Source organism: Elgaria multicarinata, chromosome 8 (assembly GCF_023053635.1).
Source record: "Elgaria multicarinata webbii isolate HBS135686 ecotype San Diego chromosome 8, rElgMul1.1.pri, whole genome shotgun sequence".
NCBI classification, from domain to species: domain Eukaryota; kingdom Metazoa; phylum Chordata; class Lepidosauria; order Squamata; family Anguidae; genus Elgaria; species Elgaria multicarinata.
This window is the reverse complement of record NC_086178.1, coordinates 92155515-92176444: the sequence shown is the minus strand read 5'-3', so window position 1 is coordinate 92176444 and position 20930 is coordinate 92155515. Positions and strand designations below refer to the sequence as shown.

The following is a 20930-nucleotide window of genomic DNA, read 5'->3' as shown; positions in this document are numbered from 1 at the left end:
TAGACCCACCTTTGCCACCAGCCATGATCTCAAGCCTCTAAGCTTTTATTGCTGCAAATACAATACATAGATCTTCCCAAAGACAAATGACTGTTCCTTTTAAAATTATTATTTTCCTTTTGTTGCATGGGGGTGGCAGGCTGTGCAGGGGAATAAGAGATGGCAATTATTGTTATAGCACAAGATTAATACCTCATGTTGTTCCCATGGCGCTGAACGTTTTGCCTCGTCAGCCTTAATTCCACCAAAGCATTCCTTCTTTCGCCTTTAATAATGAGGCTCACTTATTTCAGTTGCCTGTTCATTTAGCTCAAGTGAGTAAATACAAGTACACATGTCTGCCTGCCTCTTGAACAGCAACTGTCAGCCACACCCTAACAGTAGAGCCCATTTATTCAGAGAGTTTAGAACAAACAATTCTGGGCACTGTGAAAGTTTGTAAAATGATAGTCTCTATTTATTATCAGTACCATTAGGATTTTTTGCTCTAACCATGGTGTTTCAGAACAAGTAACTTTTCTTTAACACAGTCATCCTTAATAATAATCTTATGAGGAAGTCACTGTTATTACCATTTCAGAAATGGGGAACAGACTGAGAGGTAGTATTTTGCAAAACAGCATGCAAGTTGATGCATGGTAGATTTGGGGAAAGCAAAACCAAAGCTATGTCTACATCAGCTGTTTATTCAGGGGTTATATCAAAGTCATCCCTACCAGGCCACATGACATTCACCTACTCCTGCGGTGATCTCGGGTCAACCGCGCAGTTATTCAGGAATATTGCTGACTGAATTTGTAGCGGCTTTTCCGGCTCTCTGGCTACAATCGCAAAGTCCATAGCCAGTGTGCCCCCGCTTCACACAGCTGCTGCTGTTTGGCACAAGCTCCTGACACAGCGAACAGCCAATCTACTGTCAGGGGCGTGTGCATGGGATCGGCGTGTTTCATTGCCAAGTGTTTCCTCTTCTTTTTTACACAAACATATTGATGCACAGGAGTGCATTTTTGACACATGACCACCACCCTGCGTTGTTGTGTGTCTGCGCTGATGCGCATCTTGGAGGAGATATTAAAAAAAATCCTTGCCCCAAACCCATCTGTCCAGTCCCACCCACTTCTCCCGATACACATTCGGAACTGCCGTTACATGACACATGTCCTCCCACAATGGTTCTCCTTTACTTGCGGGACGATCGCAGAAGTGGGAAACCTCGCAATTATCCTTCCTCCATTGCGAAAGGGCTGTAGGTGTAGATTAGGCTCATGACTCTGAAATCCAAGAGACCAATGGTTTATCCATTAGCCCACACTACTTGGGAAGCAGACTGAAAAATAGCACAATTGTGGTAGCAGGAGACCTAGTGAGTTTCTGAAAGGGTATAAATACAGAATGTAACACATATGACAGATGGGTTTACTTTGGTTCCCAGCCAGTGTTAGAGTAGCCAGCACTGTCTCTTATTAAGAGATCACTTTAGCTGCCAGACATATTGAACAAGGGAAATAGGGTTTTTAATTGATCTGTCAGAAATATTTTGCATCTTGTTTCTGCAAGATTTGGTTTCTGGCTCACCTATAAAGCAGGTGCCCAGTTCTGACTGCAAACCACCACCACTAGAACACCTGAAAGCTTATTGGACACTAGAACAATAAAGGGTATTTTGACAGTATAGTGAGAAATGTGCTCCCCAGACATCCAGAATTAGTTTCGCAGATTCAAAAGGAGCTTTTCCCAATCAATGTCGGCCTAGACATCTTGGAAAATCCATTAGTGCCATCCCAAGAGGTGGAAGACGTTCTTGCAACACAACAGCCAACACTAGAAAAATGGATGTTTACACTTCCCTTTTCTACTGAAGTTACCTGTTGGCTCTCAATCTTTAACAGAGTGTTCAATGGCAAGGTAGACAATCTGTGTACAATGACTTGGACACAAGCTTCCTTGAACACAGTGGAATTTACTTCTGAATAAATGCTCATAAGATGCAGCAGCACAATGGCAAGTCACAATAAAGATACTGGTGTACATCCAGTAAAGGCATACCTACATAGCAACTTGATAGAGGATTAGTAAATTGAAAGTCTGTTTAGCCTCCATGGCTGAATTCCATATGTCAACACATGACACAAATGCTATAGAAATGCATTTGTGTCATGTTTTAATTTATTTTTAACTGTGCATATTTATTGTTTTATATTGTATGCTTTTATCTGTATGCCGCCCTGAGATCTTTATGATATAGGGCGGGATACCAATGTTTTAAATAAATCAATCAATGTGTTGACATCTGTAATCCAACTGCCGTGTCTGTTCCTAGATGTTTTCCCATATTTTCACATATGTACCAAAACACTGAACAAGGTGTATAAGAAGATATGCAGACATAATCCAGAATTAATGCATCCAAATTACTGTATACTGTTGAAATTGTACCTTCTACAAGTTATCAAAGCATGAAGAGATGAATTCCCACCTCCAAGAAAAGCCACACTTGATCTTAAACCCCAACAAGATAACCCACACTTGATATTAAACCCCAGCAGAGGCCTTGTAATTTGGAATTAACTGGTTTAATTTTCCTTCTAACTTCTCTGTTTTGAGAAGTGGTATACAAACATAGCACCAGTCACTGAATGCTTCCCTCACTTATTTTAACAACAAAAAAGAGGGGGGGGGAGTAAAAAAATTAACATCACATTGTCATCACTTGTACTTAAAATTTGTGTTGTACTGTAAGAAGAATCCATTGTCTACAGATTATGGTGTTTGGGAAACCGTATTTTAAAAACAATGTATGATATCTTGATACACATGTTATAAATCATTTAAATATTTGGGGTTAGTGGATCTAAATACGTTTCATAAAAGGAGATAAAAGCAACATTTATTGGCATCAAGCAAAGATCTATATCTATAATTTTATATTATATAGTTAAAGATCGAAATGGGATATGGTTAAAGTCTAGATGGATTGCAATTTGCTCCTGACACTTGATCAAAAGTTGTCATTATTCATATATATTGATGATATCTAGTACATATATCAACAACTCAGGTACGCTTGAGATGACTCCTTCGAAAATGTATCACTTGCTTGTCCTCACATCTCTGTCTGGATTCCTCCCTCCTTTTCTCATCCCCATCCATAGAATCATAGAATCATAGAATAGCAGAGTTGGAAGGGGCCTACAAGGCCATCGAGTCCAACCCCCTGCTCAATGCAGGAATCCACCCTAAAGCATCCCTGACAGATGGTTGTCCAGCTGCCTCTTGAATGCCTCTAGTGTGGGAGAGCCCACAACCTCCCTAGGTAGCTGATTCCATTGTCGCACTGCTCTAACAGTCAGGAAGTTTTTCCTGATGTCCAGCCGGAATCTGGCTTCCTTTAACTTGAGCCCGTTATTCCGTGTCCTGCACTCTGGGAGGATCGAGAAGAGATCCTGGCCCTCCTCTGTGTGACAACCTTTTAAGTATTTGAAGAGTGCTATCATGTCTCCCCTCAATCTTCTCTTCTCCAGGCTAAACATGCCCAGTTCTTTCAGTCTCTCTTCATAGGGCTTTGTTTCTAGACCTCTGATCATCCTGGTTGCCCTCTTCTGAACACGCTCCAGCTTGTCTGCGTCCTTCTTGAATTGTGGAGCCCAGAACTGGACGCAATACTCTAGATGAGGCCTAACCAGGGCCGAATAGAGAGGAACCAGTACCTCACGTGATTTGGAAGGTATACTTCTATTAATGCAGCCCAAAATAGCATTTGCCTTTCTTGCAGCCATATCGCACTGTTGGCTCATATTCAGCTTGTGATCTACAACAATTCCAAGATCTTTCTCGTTTGTAGTATTGCTGAGCCAAGTGTCCCCCATCTTGTAACTGTGCATTTGGTTTCTATTCCCTAAATGTAGAACTTGGCATTTATCCCTATTAAATTTCATTCTGTTGTTTTCAGCCCAGCACTCCAGCCTATCAAGATCACTTTGAAGTTTGTTTCTGTCTTCCAGGGTATTAGCTATCCCACCCAATTTTGTGTCATCTGCAAATTTGATCAGCGTTCCCTGCACCTCCTCGTCCAAATCATTAATAAAAATGTTGAAGAGCACTGGGCCCAGGACTGAGCCCTGCGGCACCCCACTCGTTGCCTCTCCCCAGTTTGAGAAGGTTCCATTGATAAGTACTCTTTGAGTCCGATTCTGTAGCCAACTGTGGATCCACCTAATAGTTGTTCCATCTAGCCCACTTTTAGCTAGTTTGTTAATCAGAATGTCATGTGGTACTTTGTCAAAAGCTTTGCTGAAGTCAAGATATATGACGTCCACAGCATTCTCACAGTCCACAAGGGAGGTTATCCTATCAAAAAATGAGATCAAATTAGTCTGACAGGATTTGTTCATGACAAATCCATGTTGGCTTCTAGTAATCACTGCATTGATTTCAAGGTGTTTACAGATTGACTTCTTTATAATCTGCTCCAGAATTTTCCCAGGGATGGATGTCAGACTGACTGGTCTGTAGTTCCCAGGTTCCTCCTTTTTGCCCTTTTTGAAGATAGGGACAACGTTAGCCCTCCTCCAGTCATCCGGCACCTCACCCGTCTTCCATGATTTTGCAAAGATAATAGACAAAGGTTCTGAGAGTTCTTCCGCTAGCTCCTTCATTACTCTTGGATGCAGTTCATCGGGCCCTGGAGATTTGAACTCATTCAAGGAAATTAGGTGTTCTTTGACCATTTGTTTATCAATCTCAAACTGCAATCCTGCCCCCTCAACTTCTGCTTCACTTTTTCCAGGGGGGTCATAGACCCGCTTTTGGGAGAAGACCGAGGCAAAGTAGGAATTGAGCACTTCAGCCTTTTCTTTGTCATCTGTTATCAATTTGCCATCCTCATTAAGCAGTTGAACCACCATTTCTTTCCTCTGTCTTTTACTACTCACGTATCTGAAGAAAGCCTTTTTATTGCTTTTAGCATCCCTCGCTAATCTCAGCTCATTCACAGCTTTAGCCTTCCTGACACCATTTCGGCACTTCTGCGCCACTTGTCTGTACTCTTCTTTTGTAGCCTGGCCTTCCTTCCAATTCCTATATGTATCCCTTTTTGTTTTCAGTTCATCAATAAGCTTTTTGTGGAGCCACATTGGTTTCCTCTGTTGTCTTCTATCTTTTCTCCTTGTTGGAATTGTTTGTAACTGTGCCTTTAAAATTTCATTTTTTAGATACTCCCACCCATCCTGCACTCCTTTTCTCTTTAGGCTCCCTTGCCACAGGACCTTACTTATTATAGTTCTGAGTTTATTAAAATCAGCTTTCCTAAAATCCAGAGTACGTGTATGGCTACGCTCGACTTTTGTCTCCTTCATAATCAAGAATTCAAGTATGACGTGGTCACTTTCCCCCAGAGTTCCCGTAACTGCCACTTTATCCACTAAGTCATCCCTATTGGTCAATAACAAGTCAAGGATTGCCGATCCTCTAGTTCCTTCCACCACTTTCTGTAGGAGAAAGTTATCACCCATACATGTCAGGAATTTCTTGGAAGGGCCGCTTTTGGCAGTAATGGTCTCCCAACAGATATCAGGGTAATTGAAGTCCCCCATCACTACTACATCACACTTCCTTGAAACACTGGTAATTTGTTTCTCAAAAGTTTCATCCTCGTCTTCTCCTTGATTGGGTGGTCGGTAGTAGACTCCGATTATCATATTCTTTTTATTCCTAGCCCCATTTATTTTAATCCAGACGCTCTCGACGGGGCTCCCAATCTCATCCGCCTGTATTTCTGTGCAGGGATAGGTATTTTTAACATATAGTGCAACTCCACCTCCCTTTCTATTTCTTCTGTTCTTTTTGAACAAGTTATATCCTTCAATTGCTATATTCCAGTCATGGGAGTCATCCCACCAAGTTTCAGTTATACCTATTAAGTCGTATTTGCCTTCATGTAATAAGAGTTCAAGTTCATTCTGTTTGTTTCCCATGCTCTGGGCATTAGTATATAGACATCGAAGACCATGTGTTTTATAGTCTGGCTTTGTTCCTACCTTGTTGCAGACACTATTTTGGGACACTGTTGGAGCTGTTCTCTGTACTGTGGTGCATTGGCCTTCATCCATTGTTGCCTCAAAATTTACGTCTCCCACCCCCGTAAGATTCAGTTTAAAGCCCTCCTGATGAAGTTCTTCATGCTGTGGCCGAACTCATTGCTGAGTTTAATCCTCATTAAAAAGGATTGCTGCCTTTTTAATGTGCATTCCCCTTTCCACCACTGAAAGCCAAGTAAAGTTACAAATCCCTGGAGGACCCATATCTTGCCATCCCTATATTTCACCATCACCAAACTGACAATGAACAGCAAGAAGATATGGATATTACCATGTATGTATGTATGTTTGCAAAACTTATTCAATGCAGATGTGTATATTCCATCAGGCATGCTACATTCAGCCACGATTAAGCAGTAAATATCCCTAATGAAATTCATCTGTCCCATTTTTTTCTGTTTAAATTGATGATATTACAGCTTTATAGTCTTCTTTGTCTGCTTTTATTTCATCAAAGAATGGCAGAACAATAGGAAGAACACTAGCACAGGATGGGTACCTGGTTTGGTCAGTCCATCTGCTAATCTCATTCCTACCCAACATCTACTCAGCAGACTATTACGTCTGAAGTGTTTTCCATCACCGGCATTCTGAAGTGTAAAGTAGCTATCAAAAGGTAGAGAGGCAGCTAACTACAAGGAGTGTCAATAAACAAAGCCAGTTGAAACTCATTGGAAAGAGATATCCTGGAACCTGTACAAATCCTATAAAAAGTGATGCCTGTATTCAATGGAGGAAGCAGACAGATGGAAACACCTCTCAGGGGCAGTATAGAATTAGCAGAATTGTGTTCTTTTCAGCAATAAATGCATGTTCCTTCTTTCCCACAACCTGAATATTCATTTCAATATTTAGAATTCTTTATTGTCTTTCAAACACAGAGAAAAAAATGCATTTTCAAAGACTGCTGTATTTCAGAAATGATAGTAACTCAAGAGAGGGACAGAACATCTCCTCAGCTTAAGAGCCAATAACTGTAATTCGGAGAGTGGTACTCCATATAATCTTCTTGGCAGCAATTCCAACACCTGACTGTTTGCCTTTGCAACTGTTCCCTGCCTCTTCATTCATTATTCTGTACACATGGTGCATTGAGATGGAATTAAAAGCAAAAGTTGAGCACAGCTACCCAAATATCCTTTGATGTCATAGTGGGGGGAGACTTCCTAGCCCAGAGACAGTTTGCCTAGTTTTTACACTAGGACTGTCTAAAATCATATCAAGTTTCAGATTGTGCTATAGAATACAGTGGGAAACAACATTCCTAAAAGTTATCAAAAAATGCTGTAGAATTTGAGAACTAAAAATCTACAGCTCACCCGCCTTGTACACAACGTATATGGTAAGATATAGAGTGAAAAGAGAACTCACACAAACACACTATTACTACTACTACTACTATTACTTCTGCTTTGGGAATGGAAGGGACTGGTTGGAAAGCGAAGAGACAAAAACCTTTCCATGGGAGCTCTGTTTTCCTGATGACCAACTTAATATTCACAAATGAAAATGTGCTAAGTTTCTGAGTTACGAAGAACTTTCCCTCCTCTTCCACGTGCTTCCAAAAAGTTCAGATACACTGGATTGTGAACACTGGCTGATCGTAATAAAGACATTTTATTGACCCTGTGAATTTTGTTCTAATGGACCAATATAGCCAATTGATCCAATTGATCCTGGATCCTGTAATTTTCTATTGATATCTGATGGGAATACTCTATTGGACTCCCACACCTTTTCTATTGCAATGTTTTTGCTGAAGAACAACTTTTTGAATAGCAGCATTCTGGAGATGTAGATTATTATGCCGCCCAATAACCAAAGCTCTCTGGGCAGTTCACTTGACTCCTGAATGCCCGGTAACAGTGCTTGCCTCTGCACAAATCCACTGGCCTTTTATTCAATCCACCTTCATCTTCAGGTTTCCCAGAGAGCACAAACAGCTTATGACAAAATGGTCTAATGTAGTGACAGTCCGCAGCTGAGATATCTATCAGCAGCTGAGATATGCAAGATTAGGAGAGATGGCTCCACACATAAATGATCATTCATTTACTGTTAAATGAGTTAAAGCTAGTGCGCCAACTGCACCCGTTCCTTGAGATGTCGGACTTGGCCACGGTGACACATGCCTTAGTTACAACCCAAATGGATTACTGTAACACGCTCTACATGGGGCTGTCTTTGAAGACTGTTCAGAAACGTCAACTGGTTCAAAGAGCTACAGCCAGATTGTTGACCTGGCTTCTGGTCTGTTTCCAGGCACAATTCAAAGTGCTGGTTAAACCCTATAAAGCCCTCTATGGCTTGGGTCCAGGTTATATGAAAGACTGTATTCTCCCATATGAGCCTGCCCATGCTCTGAGATCTTCTGGGGAGGCCTTTCTCTCAGTCTCACCAACATCCCAAGCACGCCTGATGGGTACATGGGAGAGGGCCTTCTCAGTGGCTACTTCAAGGCTGTGGAACTCCCTTCCCAGGGAGGCTGGGCTGGCTCCCTCTGTGCTACAGTTTTGGAGGCAGGCAAAAACTTTTTTGTTTTAGAAAGCTTTTGGAACTATACTGCACCTGTGTTAATGTATTGGATCCTCCCCTTTTTAACCTGTTACAGTTTTTTTTTAATTTTAAAAATGTTTTTAATTTTACTGTAGGTTTAATTATATTTTAAGTTTTGTAATTTATATTTATATGTTTTAATTGTACTTGTTTTAATTTTGTAAACTGCCTTGAGTCCCAGTACTGGGGAAAAGGCAGGATATAAATAAATAAATAAATAAATAAATAAATAAATAAATAATAATAATAATAATAGCTATTCAACCAAGTAATACCATAAACTCTTCCAGCCTCTAAGGCTGCAATCCTAAATATGCTTACCTGTGAATAAAGCTCACTAAATACAGAGGGGCTTCTATGTAAATATGCACAGGATCGGGCTCACAACTCATTTAGTTCTGACCAAAACCAAAGAAAGAAAAACCTGTGGCACCAACACACAGTTACACAAATGGATGCTGTGGATTTAACTAACAGTACGGCTGCTGACATCTATCTTGGATGAACTGCACCAGTGATGTGAGGTGTGCTCTTTTGGGTTTGATTTAGAAATAGTTCTAGCTTTTTTGCTGACCTAAATTTAAACTACATTACGCAGTTGCTTGAATCAGACACTAGAGGGAAACAATACGATATATTCAGTAATACCTCAGAACTATAAGTAATTCCATAGGACGACTTGCTTATCATAAGACTTAGTTACTCCCTCTTTTCTTCCTCATCATCCCACCTGATGCCTCCCAACACCCACTTAACACTTTACAGAAGATCCCTCAGCTGGAGTTCCAAAGAGACTGTCAGGCTCTGTCCAACACAAATTAAAAACTCATTCCTTTAGTGTACCATCAATATCAGTGATATATATATAGAGAGAGGGGGGGTATTTATTGTACTCTTTACTCACTCATTGACTGGTAAGACAAGCATACCATAACCAACACCTTGAGTGAGGCAATGCCTAGAAGTTTGACAAATGTCCTATTCCACCACTTCTGCAAAATGTTAGTTATTACTCTTGCCAGGAAGGATAATGTCTATCAACATAGTAGCATTAGAGCAACAAAAGAGTTAATCCAGAATAACAGATATGCAACAAAATACTAGCTATAAATAGATGAAAAGTAAACTAGTCCTGATCAAATCTCTCTCCTTCACTTTCTCATACACACAGACACTCTTTATCAGAAACTGTTTTTTATTTCCATTTCTGCTTTAGAGTAGAGAGTATTTTATTCATCCTCACAACTAACCTATGAGAAAGATCATTGACTTGTTCATTTTATAGATGTGGACATAAGCTGATAACTTATGCAGACTTGATGTAAAAATGTTTCTCTCACCATAGTACCCATTATGGTGGCATTGTGGGAATGATGTACAAGTGTCTTAAGTTCCAGGCTTTTCCAATCACCACGGTGTCTGTCTATGAATGTACCCTATTTTAGTTCACTCATGGAAAAATAAACAAACAGTTCTGGGGTTTGGCCAAAATCCTCTATTTTCACCGTGTGTGCCACTTTTAGATTTTTAAATTTTTTTAGCAATCAGGGTATATTGTGTATGATAAACTTCACATAATTCATATTGATGTATCTTAGTTTTAATACTCAACAAGTTACTGAAGCCCTACACCACCAGCTCCTGTTGTAGGTTGGCCAGCTCCCATCTTGGATACCATCCATTTCTCCCACTTCTTAACTTTTACTTCCTTGGTTCCTTCAGCATCACCATCTTCCTATACTCTTAATTCCGCAGAGTAGTCATCCTGTGGTGCCTCTAGCTGGTTCTACCAAGAACCTGAGCTTCTGCACCAGAACCAGATGTGATCAATAAGTGAGCCTAAAAATCTCCTGCATTCCCCTTTCATAAAAAACACCACACACAAGTCTCTGCTCCATTGTCCCCAATATCCTAGCTTTCCATAGATGAAGTTTTTGTCATGAAGTCCTTGGCTTGCGTTCTAAAGTGATACTATTGCACCCTGTGTGTTCCATTGCACCCTCTAGTTCTGTGTCACCAGGGCCCTTTAGCACAGATCTTGCTTTGGCTCACCCGAGCTCTAGTAAGGATCGAAGGTAAGCCAGTAGGACATCCTTTCAATTATTGCCTGTCCAATAACGAGGGATCAAACCCAGGAGCAGATAGGTTGCCTAGCAAGTGTGCATGTGTTGAACCCTAACTATGTATTTTGTGGACATTGTCTCACCACCACCACCACCACTTGTGTGAGCGTGTGTGTAGTGCGTGCACACACACAGAGCAAATGGCAGACTGTTCCAAGAATGCATTAGCTGAGTACTCTTGAAATGATTTATTTTCTCTCCTGCAAAGCTGGCCATCATGCTTATCACCATAAATTTGTCTCCATTCAAATATTTACTTATGCTGCATTGAAATCTAAGTACCTTAACGTTCAGGAGCTGGAGGAATTGTAACAATAATTCAAAGCGGAACCTCATAGCTGTTTTATATAATGCCAGTTGCTTTTTCAGAGGGCCAGACCATCATATAAACTGGTTATTCTCTCTCTTTTTTGGAAAACAAATAATGTTAATATGCTGATTGGAGAGATGGAAAGGCATGAGATCATGGGGAAATATTTGCAAGTCTGAATAACAACAGTTTCCTGTGGCATGTTCAGTTTTAAAATCTTAGCTTAGAGCACCTGCCGATTACGATTACTGGCTGCCGAAGTCTCTATGTAACCTGCTGGGCAGCAGCTTTCTGAATTTGACAGACACATACAAAGCAGACTTTTGAATAACAAGGATTTCATTGCAATTTCTGGTGTGCAGCCAATTTCCATGGGACAAATGACCGCCATTCTGTAGGAACAAATTTTCTTGATTAGCATAAAAGCTGCATTAAAATAATGTCCAGATCCTCTTAAACATCCATATCGCTTTTTATACTGTATTTCGTAATTGTGTTTTAAACTGTTGGGTGTTTTACTGTGGTTTTAATTTTTGTGAACCGCCCAGAGAGCTTCGGCTATTGGGCGGTATAAAAATGTAATAAATAAATAAATAAATAAATAAATAAATAAATAAATCACAACATCTAGTACAACCCAGTTGCCAGGCTATGAAAAGCACATCTGCTCCAGCAGTGGGGCTTAAACTTCATTGATTTCTAGATCCCTTAGATAAGAAAATGCTGAAGGAAGGAAAAGGAAACTGAAGATCACTTGTTGAGCACATAGTTTGTATATAGAAGATCCCCGGTACCATCACTGGCACTGGTAGTGCGGGGAAGGACTCCTGCCTTATCTGAAATCCTGGAGGGTTGCTGCCAGTCAGTATAGACAACCCTTCCCAACCTGGTGCATTCCATATGTTTTGGAGTACAGCTACCATCAGCCCCAGCTATCATGGCCAATGCTTGGGGTGATGGGATTGTAGTCTAAAACATCTGGAGAACATCAGGTTGGGGAAGGCTGGTGCAGACAATACTGAGCATGATGGTCCAAGGGTCTGACTCGGTATAAGGCAGCTTCCTATCTTCCTAATCTGTGTTTCAGTTCTTCTCTCTGTACAGTGATCAAAGGGCTCCTTGAGACAAAGTTTGAACACTTTTCTAAGAAGGAAAATATTTTTAAAAGCTACCCACTGGGGTGCTATAGCTTGGGAAGTGGGTTCTCACACTTGCCTGGGAGTTGACTAGTACTAGACTGTTAACACCACCACACAAAAAGTCTTGCCAGGTGGTTTTTAGGCAGCTGCTGCTGATCTTTTCAACACATTGTTACTAACTTTAATGACTTGTTTTCTCCCCCTGCTCAGCAAATTAATGTTTCAGAGGGATCAGCACCAGAACACTGGGGGGCGGGGGAGAGTCCCCTTTAACTGGCTGCCAGAATGCCATGAATTTTTAAGCATCCCAGTTGAAGAAAGACACTTTATAGCTGAGACAGGAGTGTAATATATTACAGGGCATATATTAAAAACTATTGGTCTGGTAACATGAAGCCTGTTTAAAACACATGGGAAAGGGCTGCTGCTCTCCTAAGGCACAAACATAAAAAACTTTGACTGGGAAATGTGGAATAAACGGAATCAACTCCTGCTATTGCAAACCGCCCAGAGAGCTCCGGCTATTGGGCGGTATAGAAATGAAATAAATAAATAAATAAATAAATAAATAAAGACAGCCATGTTCTTTATCTCATAGCTTTTTCCAGCTGCTAACACAAACAGGTGTTAGAAGGTCAAGCGGCTTCAAATCCCTTCTTCACTCAAGCACTAAAATTGCAAATACCACAACTGGATGTGCCCACACACACACACACACACACACAACACACACACACACCATATGTTAAAAGGCAGATGCCAGAATAGGGGTTAGAAGAAAATATCCATTTTGCTGGAGTTTAGAGTGAAGGCAGGGTGTAAAAGAGAGTTAAACCAAATTGAAAAGAGCCCCCCCTCTCTCTCTCACACACACACACACACCAATTGTGCGAAGTAGCAATAGTGCTAAGTTGTGGAAAAGAATCTGCACTATAATAACAGGAGAGAAGCCCTGCTGAATCCGAACAAAGTTCCATCCAGTCCAGCAGGGCTGGCCTAAAGCATTTTCTTGAAAAGACAAGATGGCACCCCTTCCATTCCATGTACCAATGTTGACCAGATGGGCAACTGAATCTTCTACAAGCAGCAGGCTAGTTTATGGAGCATAGGGCAAGCCACATGGCATACACAACTCAGTCTTTCATCATCTTGCTGCTCTTCACCTGCTGCTTGAGATGGCCTAATGTTAGAGCTGGCCCAGCATGTTATTTTCCACAATGGGCAATCATGTGTGTCCACAAGCACGTCATGAAGGCAATAGCCCTCTACTGCTGTTGCTCCCTAACAACTTGCATTCATTGGCATCCTGCCTCTAAACCTGGTAGTTCCATATAGCAATCATGGCTAATAGTTTTTGACAGACCACCATGAATTTGACAAATCCCCTCTTAAAGCTATCTGAGCTAATGGCTATCACCACATCTTATGGGAGTGAATTCCATAAGTTACATGTTGTACAAAGAATTTACTTATGTCTGTCCTGAACTGATTGCAAACCAATCTTACTAGATGATCCCAGAGAACTAGTATTACAAGAAAAGAGTTAGCATTTTATTTTTTTCTAAATCAATTTCACTGATGACCCCAGAGATCTAACCCAAGAGAAGGGTTAGAATTTTATTCTCTTCACTGTTATGACATCATGCATATGTTTATAAATCTTTTATCATGTCCTCTCCCACAATGCCTTTTCTTGTAGGGAAGATGCTCTACCACTCAAACTTCGTCATTTTAGGCGCCCTGTTTTGTACCTATTTATATACTGATCTTCAGTGCAAGACTTCTAGGGGAGACAGTTTAAAAACAGCAGACACAACACCATCATATAAAGTATTAAAAACACAGAAGCAAGAGCCAAAAGAACCCATATTATCTAGCAGAGCTAAGGACACAGTATTAAGACCACTTTAACACCACATGGTGCAGTGCCAAGTAATTTCTTTCCTAGTGCTGAAAGGAGGTCAATGTTGGTGCCAGGTGAGCTTCCCTGAGAGTGCATTCCAAATGTGAAATACTATGACTTGGAAGGTCCTCTCCCCACCCACCACCTACCTAACCTCAGGTGGCAGAGGGACCTGGAGGAAGACGACGACGATGATGGTGGTGGTGGTGGGTTTGGTCAGCTTCACATAGAGCCCTTTCCAGATCTACAATATCCTTTTTGAGATGTGATGACCAGAAATGGAGACCCCAGATGTGGCTGTATTATAGATCTACATAAAGTCATTACAATATTGTCAGTTTTATTTCCTAATCATCCTTGGCATAGAATTCGCCTTTTTCACAGCTGCCACACACTGGTTTTACATTTTCATTGGACTACCCACCATATCCCCAAGATCTCATTCCTTGTTAGTTACTGCCAGTTCAGTCCCTACTGTATATTATCTCACACAGAAAAACAGACAACCGTTATTCATATTGGTCATTTTTTCATTTTTAAAGTGGATAACCCACCAGAAGGCTTCTTTCCTACTTACTTCCAGAGGGATGCTGCCAAAATGCACCCCAGCATAATATATTTAACTATATAATAATGCACATTCCACAGGATGTGGTAAAATATTAATCTTGCCACATTTGGATAATTTCACAAGAGCTTTTCACCATGTTGACAGTACACATACACACCCTCTCCAATAGTGGCCATGTGAAGTAGCCCTTACTTCAGTGTTAATAATGGTTAAATAATAATGGAGTAGGTGATGGGAAGAAAGTTATCCCAAATTTACTTATGTTCCATATTGAGCCTGATCAGAACGCAACACCTCCAAACCCAGGAACAGGATTTCCTCAATTCCTTCCTTTGAGGTTAACCAAACAGAAGATAAGAACAATTGTCCTGCTTGGCTATCAGCTCATGCTAATGCCCTTAGTGTTGCATGATCTCCAATTTGCAATTTTGTGGCCATCACTGCATTCAACAACTTCTGACCATTAGCCATAACTGTATTCAGGCTTCAGAAGCATCAACTCATGCAAATACCAGCCAAACCTCCTCTTGAAAATAAAATGTTGCACTTTCCCCTATAGGACAAAGGGGGAAAGCTCTTAGTGCGCAATCCTTCAAGATGGATGAGAAAGGATGAGAAACTGAATGACTCCTTATGGCATTTTTCAAGTAAGAAACTATAGAAGAAATGGCATTCTGCTGCTAACAACTCTTGTCACTTCTCAGCAAGGTATTATTTCTGATCATTTCTGAATGGAGACTGGAAAGGAATTATTTCCCGAGTCAATGGCCTGGTTCAGACAACACGCTAAACCATGCTGCTTAACCACAAAATGGTTAAGGGAATGCATAATGCATAATGCATTAAATAACCAACCGTTGACTCTTTAAAATACCATTGGATATCATAATGCATAATGCATTCCCTTAACCATTTTGTGGTTAAGCAGCATGGTTTAGCGTGTTGTCTGAACCAGGCCAGAGAGGCAAAATCATTTACAGCAGAATTAAAGGAATGTGTTGGCACAGACAACAAGAAAGCTTCTCTTCCCTTTCCTGCAAACAATGGCTGCATTTGGACAACACGATAGTCAATAATGAGGTAATAAACCCAACAGTTGTTTATTCAGGGGGCACTTCCCACACAACATGATAATAATCAACCATGGTCTAGATTAGGATCAGTGTTGAGTTAACTATTAGTCCATGCTGAGTTGACTCACTCATCCCCCACCTTCTCTCCTCTCTGTCTTCCCACTAGTATCCCATCAGCCATTGCTGCCAAAAAATATCCTGCCAGCTAGACTAGAGGGGCAGACACCACTTTGACCACTCATCTTGCGACTCAGTGGCCAATGAAATAACCAACAGTGCCCACCACACAACATAATAACCACCAGTGGTTCAAATAGCCAATTCTGCAGTGTTGGTTATTTGCATTGATTATTTCAGCCAAATATCCAACTGTTGGTTAAAAAAATCCCTCCACACAACACAATAACCCACGGTGGGTTAAATAACCAACCGTTGACTATTTCAAATACCATTGGATATCATGTTGTCTGAACCCAGTCACTATGTATTCTTAACAACAGTAAACCTGGCATTTTTCACAGTCAATGAAGGAGCAATGTTGGCACGGCTCCACTGCTTAGAATATGTTCCATGTCTCTAGTAACATCATTTTAATTCCAGGTTAAGAAACAGTGACTATTCATAGTGCATCCCTTTCCAGTTCTGTTCTCACCGTAATCAGCATGGATAATAATTTGTGTAAAATAAAGCAGAGAAGAGCAATCAGAATAATGTTTGCATTTGAAGGAGTCAGATACATTAGAATAGTTTCTTAAATAATTTTATTATTTGAATAGTTCCTTTTCAGTAAACTGGACAGCAACATTTTTTGTCCCTGCCTTTTTTTTAATTTTTAAACTTTTTTATTGTGAATATCAACAAACAAACCAGAAAATACATCATGAAAACAGGGGGAGGGGACCATACATTGTTTATATAGAATTACCATCATTTCCATCATATGAACCATTAAAAAAAGGGGGGGAGAGTTATACAAAGGTTTCAAGAAAAGCAGACCAAATATCCGTGTATTTATCCACTTGCAAGTTGTGTCTATATAACACTCGTTCAAAAGTTGATAAAGTTATTAGGTCCTCAATCCATTGCATTATGGGAGGTGTGCAGACAGTCCTCCCTACCTTGAAGGCTGTCTGGTCCCAAGGACAGCTTCCCTCAATGTTACATAAGGTAGAAGCTACAATGGCCACTTGACTGATGAGCTGTGCCTAACAAACATTAACCTGGAATTTGTGCATGAAACTAATAGTCCAGAACTTAGCAAGGTCTCCTACAAAGTTTATACAGTGCTTTCCCCACACACATTAATTATAATAATCTCACTCAGTTGCCAGAATGTGGCAAATTGCTTCCTAGATCAGCTCCATAATCATATCACATTTGCTACTACTTAAGCAAGATTTCCCTAACCTGACACTTCCAGATGTGTTGAAGTATAACTTTCATAGTCTAACACAACTGGATGCACCAGGTGGGGTAGGTGGCTTAAGCTGTGTAAAGAAAATATTAGGATATGGAAGGGAAGGCTGGAAGAGAGGCAAGACTATATAACCCATTAGCAGCCTCAGGTTTTCCACTATCATAACCAGAGGAAAGACTTCACATTTGGGCAAGACATGCAGTTATCCAGGGGAAAATTATATCAACCTTCCTGAGGAATCCATCGGGGTATGAAAATGAGAAGGGGGGAAATAACGGTTTAGCAATGAACCCAAAGAAATTTGTACTCACCAAAACTGACTGACTCCAAAAACAATAGCGCAAGGAAAAGGTTCCTGGCCGTAAAATGATACTTCATGGTTCCTGGAAGAGAACAGAGATATTAATCATTTTAGTCCTGTTGTATTTAATAGAAGATTTGGCCTTCTCAGCGCATACTCATGTCATCAAGTGAAACCTAGGATTACACTTCAGAATGTATTAAAGCAGAAAAAACATTGGACTCCAAACAAACACAAAAATATTTATTAATGATGTAGAGAAGAGCAAAGCCACTGAATTAAAGGTAATAGTTCCCAGTGTTTCAATTACATTTTGAATGGGCTATTTTAGTGTAAAGATAGAGATTGTTTTTTACACCCCCTCCCCAGAGTTACTCAATAAATAGGTCTGTACACACACACACACACACACACACACACACAAACACACACACTGGACTCAGTGTGCCTCTTACCTGCCTCTTGCTGCTGTATGAGAAACATTTCGTCAATTACTCTTCACACACACACAAACACACACACCTAGCCCCTTGCTGCTGAGTCAGCAAGGCTATATTAGCTGCCGAAGAGAAGAGAATAAGTGCTTCTCACCCATCACCTGAGTTTAGATTTGGTTAACTAAGTTTTGTACACCAGTTTTTAGAAACTGGTGTACAAACTGGCATCAATCTATGGGGCAGTTGTTGTCAAGGATCTATTATAACAGAGGGTAAAATTAGTTGCTTGTTGTCCAATATACACTGGAGTTTCGTAGGCCATGATGATAGGAAAATGTGCAAAGCACTGAATGGGCTGCTTTGGTAGCAAATATTTAGAAGTCTGAACTGATGCAGCTGTGAATAATGAATACTATAATTAAAATTGCATTTTCAGAACAGTACAGCTCTTCTGGCTTTCAGCCTAGGCACAGCATTGAAACTGTGCTTCTGAACTGTGTCAGTTATCTCCACCTAGAGATTGATAGGAGCAATCACACCTTATTTATCCTGTTAAATTGTTCTGAGGTCTTTGATATACTTGTTATGAAGTGTTAGTGATGCAATTATGCAGCCTTGCAGGGACTTGCAGGATTATTCAATTGGTTCTGTTTTTTTCTTGATTGGGATGTTGTCTCCCAGAGACCTTCCCTGTCTTATCTACCCATCCTGTTCAAAGTGTATGCAAAGCCACTGAATGGGAACGTACAGAGATATGGTATTAGGTTCAGTTAGTATTCCAGTACACACAGTTTGGCTTCTGTTTCATCTGCAATCGTGCAATAACTTGTGCTTAGCTAGTGCCTGACCACAGCAAGGCCTATATACAGGTAAGCAACCTAACGCTGAATCACAACTAACTTGCCACAATGACTGACATGTTCTGTGATATGGAATGTCTAGAACTGTCTGCAATATCCAGTACTCTCTTGGTCACTCAGATACATAACCTTAGCTAAACTGGGGGATATAGCTGCACCCAGAAGGCCAAGTTCAACAGAGTGGCCAGGAATACTTTTGACCAATGCCATGACACCTAGTGACAAGGCTGCACTCCTGTCAAGTGAAGTGCTGATGACTAATGTTCCTATCTCTATTGCCTTAATTATTATTATTATTATTATTATTATTATTATTATTATTATTATTATTATTATTTTATTTATATAGCGCCATCAATGTACATGGTGCTGTACAGAGTAAAACAGTAAATAGCAAGACCCTGCCGCATAGGCTTACATTCTAATAAAATCATAATAAAACAATAAGGAGGGGAAGAGAATGCAAACAGGCACAGGGTAGGGTAAGCAGGCACTGGGTAGGGTAAAACTAACAGTATAAAGTCTAAAGTCTAGTCTTAAGGCTAGACTATTGCAGTATTCTCTATATTGCTTTATTTGGATGTTGTATGGAAGATTCAGCTTGGGCAAAACACAGTGGGTCACCAGTTCCCTATTGCATTCTAGGCAAAATTCAAAGTGTTGGTTATGAAAAATATATTAAAGTTAAAAGGCTTAAAGCTAATACAGCTTTAAGCCTGCCTTCTCCTCTTCCATTATATGAGCCTCGTGTGGCGCAGAGTGGTAAAGCAGCAGTTTCTGCAGCTGAAACTCTCCCCACGGCCTGAGTTTGATCCCAGCGGAAGCTGGTTTCAGGCAGCCGGCTCAGGTCGACTCAGCCTTCCATCCTCCTGAGATCGGTAAAAGGAGTACCCAGTTAGCTGGGGGAAAGGTAATCACGGCCGGGGAAGGCAACGGCAAACCACCCTGCTATAAGGCCTGCCAAGAAAACGTCAGCGAAAGCTGGCGTCCCTCCAAGAGTCAGTAACGAATCAGTGCTTGCACGAGAGGTTCCTTTCCTTTCCTTCTCCTCTTCCATACTCCATCATGAATCTCTCCAGGCAGCCAAGGCCTCATCTACACCAAGCAAGATATTGCACTATGAAAGTAGTATGAAAGTGGTATATAAAAGGCAGGAGCCACACCAAGCAGAATAAAGCGGTATGAAAATGGTATATGGTATGTGTCAATGGGCCCCAACAGTTGTCAGTGCACTTCAATACCGCTATAACACAGTAGCGTGGCTCCTGCCTTTTATATACCATTTTCATAGTGCAATATCCTACTTGGTGTAGATGAGGTCCAAGGATGCTCTCTTAACACCATTTATTTATTTTTTATTTATTTATTACGTTTCTATACCGTCCAATAGCCGGAGCTCTCTGGGCGGTTCACAAAAATTAAAACCATTCAAAGTATAAAACAACAGTATAAAACCATAATATAAAATACAATATAAAAGCCTCAATATAAAACCATTACCTGTGCAATGAGCTTTTTGAGAGAAAAGGCCACAATGAATAATTCTTTTTCTTTGTATCATTGGAGTTCAGACTTATGAACTTTTTGGAACCATCATGAGCACCTTTCCTTTTGGGATGACCTTCAGGTGTTTTGATTACGACAGCAATTTTTTCATGGTATAGAAGAGATTTAATTTCATTCTGCTTTAAATGAATTTTAATTTTCTTTTAAAATATTAGCCACCTGAACTTTGGGGATGGGATGGGTTACTGAACTAAATAAAGTAAGGACAGCAGGATTGTCAAAACCAAGATTTCAACAAGAACTTTTAAGTACAAAATGTAAAGATGGGAAAGCTCTACTAACACGAATAAGGCTTGCATAAAGAAAAAAACACCTTTCATTTCCATTGGGTGCGTGCAAATGAAATCCTAGTTGATTGTACCCAGTAGAGGGCACACAATCCCATCTATACCCTGAGCACGGCTGTGATGTTCAGGGAAGAACATTAAGGTGCAGGGAAGAACATTAAGATGCAAACCAGTACTATGCCTCCAGGAAAAGTGTAGGCATGGATTATCTGAGCATACATTTTGTTACACCAGTGGGAGGGGGGAACAGAATGAAATATGGCAACAGAGTGTTTAGAAGCACTAAGTTGCC

General features: G+C 40.5%; 1 protein-coding gene across 1 annotated transcript in view; it reads right to left on the bottom strand.

The window, feature by feature from the left end:
• LOC134403180 (cadherin-23-like) overlaps positions 1-17971 on the bottom strand; it is a gene marked incomplete at its 3' end in the record, with an annotated part of 380609 nt that extends 362638 nt beyond the window's left edge. The window contains exons 1-2 of the mRNA XM_063133286.1: positions 17944-17971; positions 17499-17570 (exon numbers count right to left, since the gene is read on the bottom strand). Of these exons, the coding sequence (XP_062989356.1) occupies positions 17499-17570; positions 17944-17971 (100 nt within the window). The remainder of the gene's footprint in view (positions 1-17498; positions 17571-17943) is intronic.
• Between the last annotated feature and the right edge of the window lie 2959 nt (positions 17972-20930).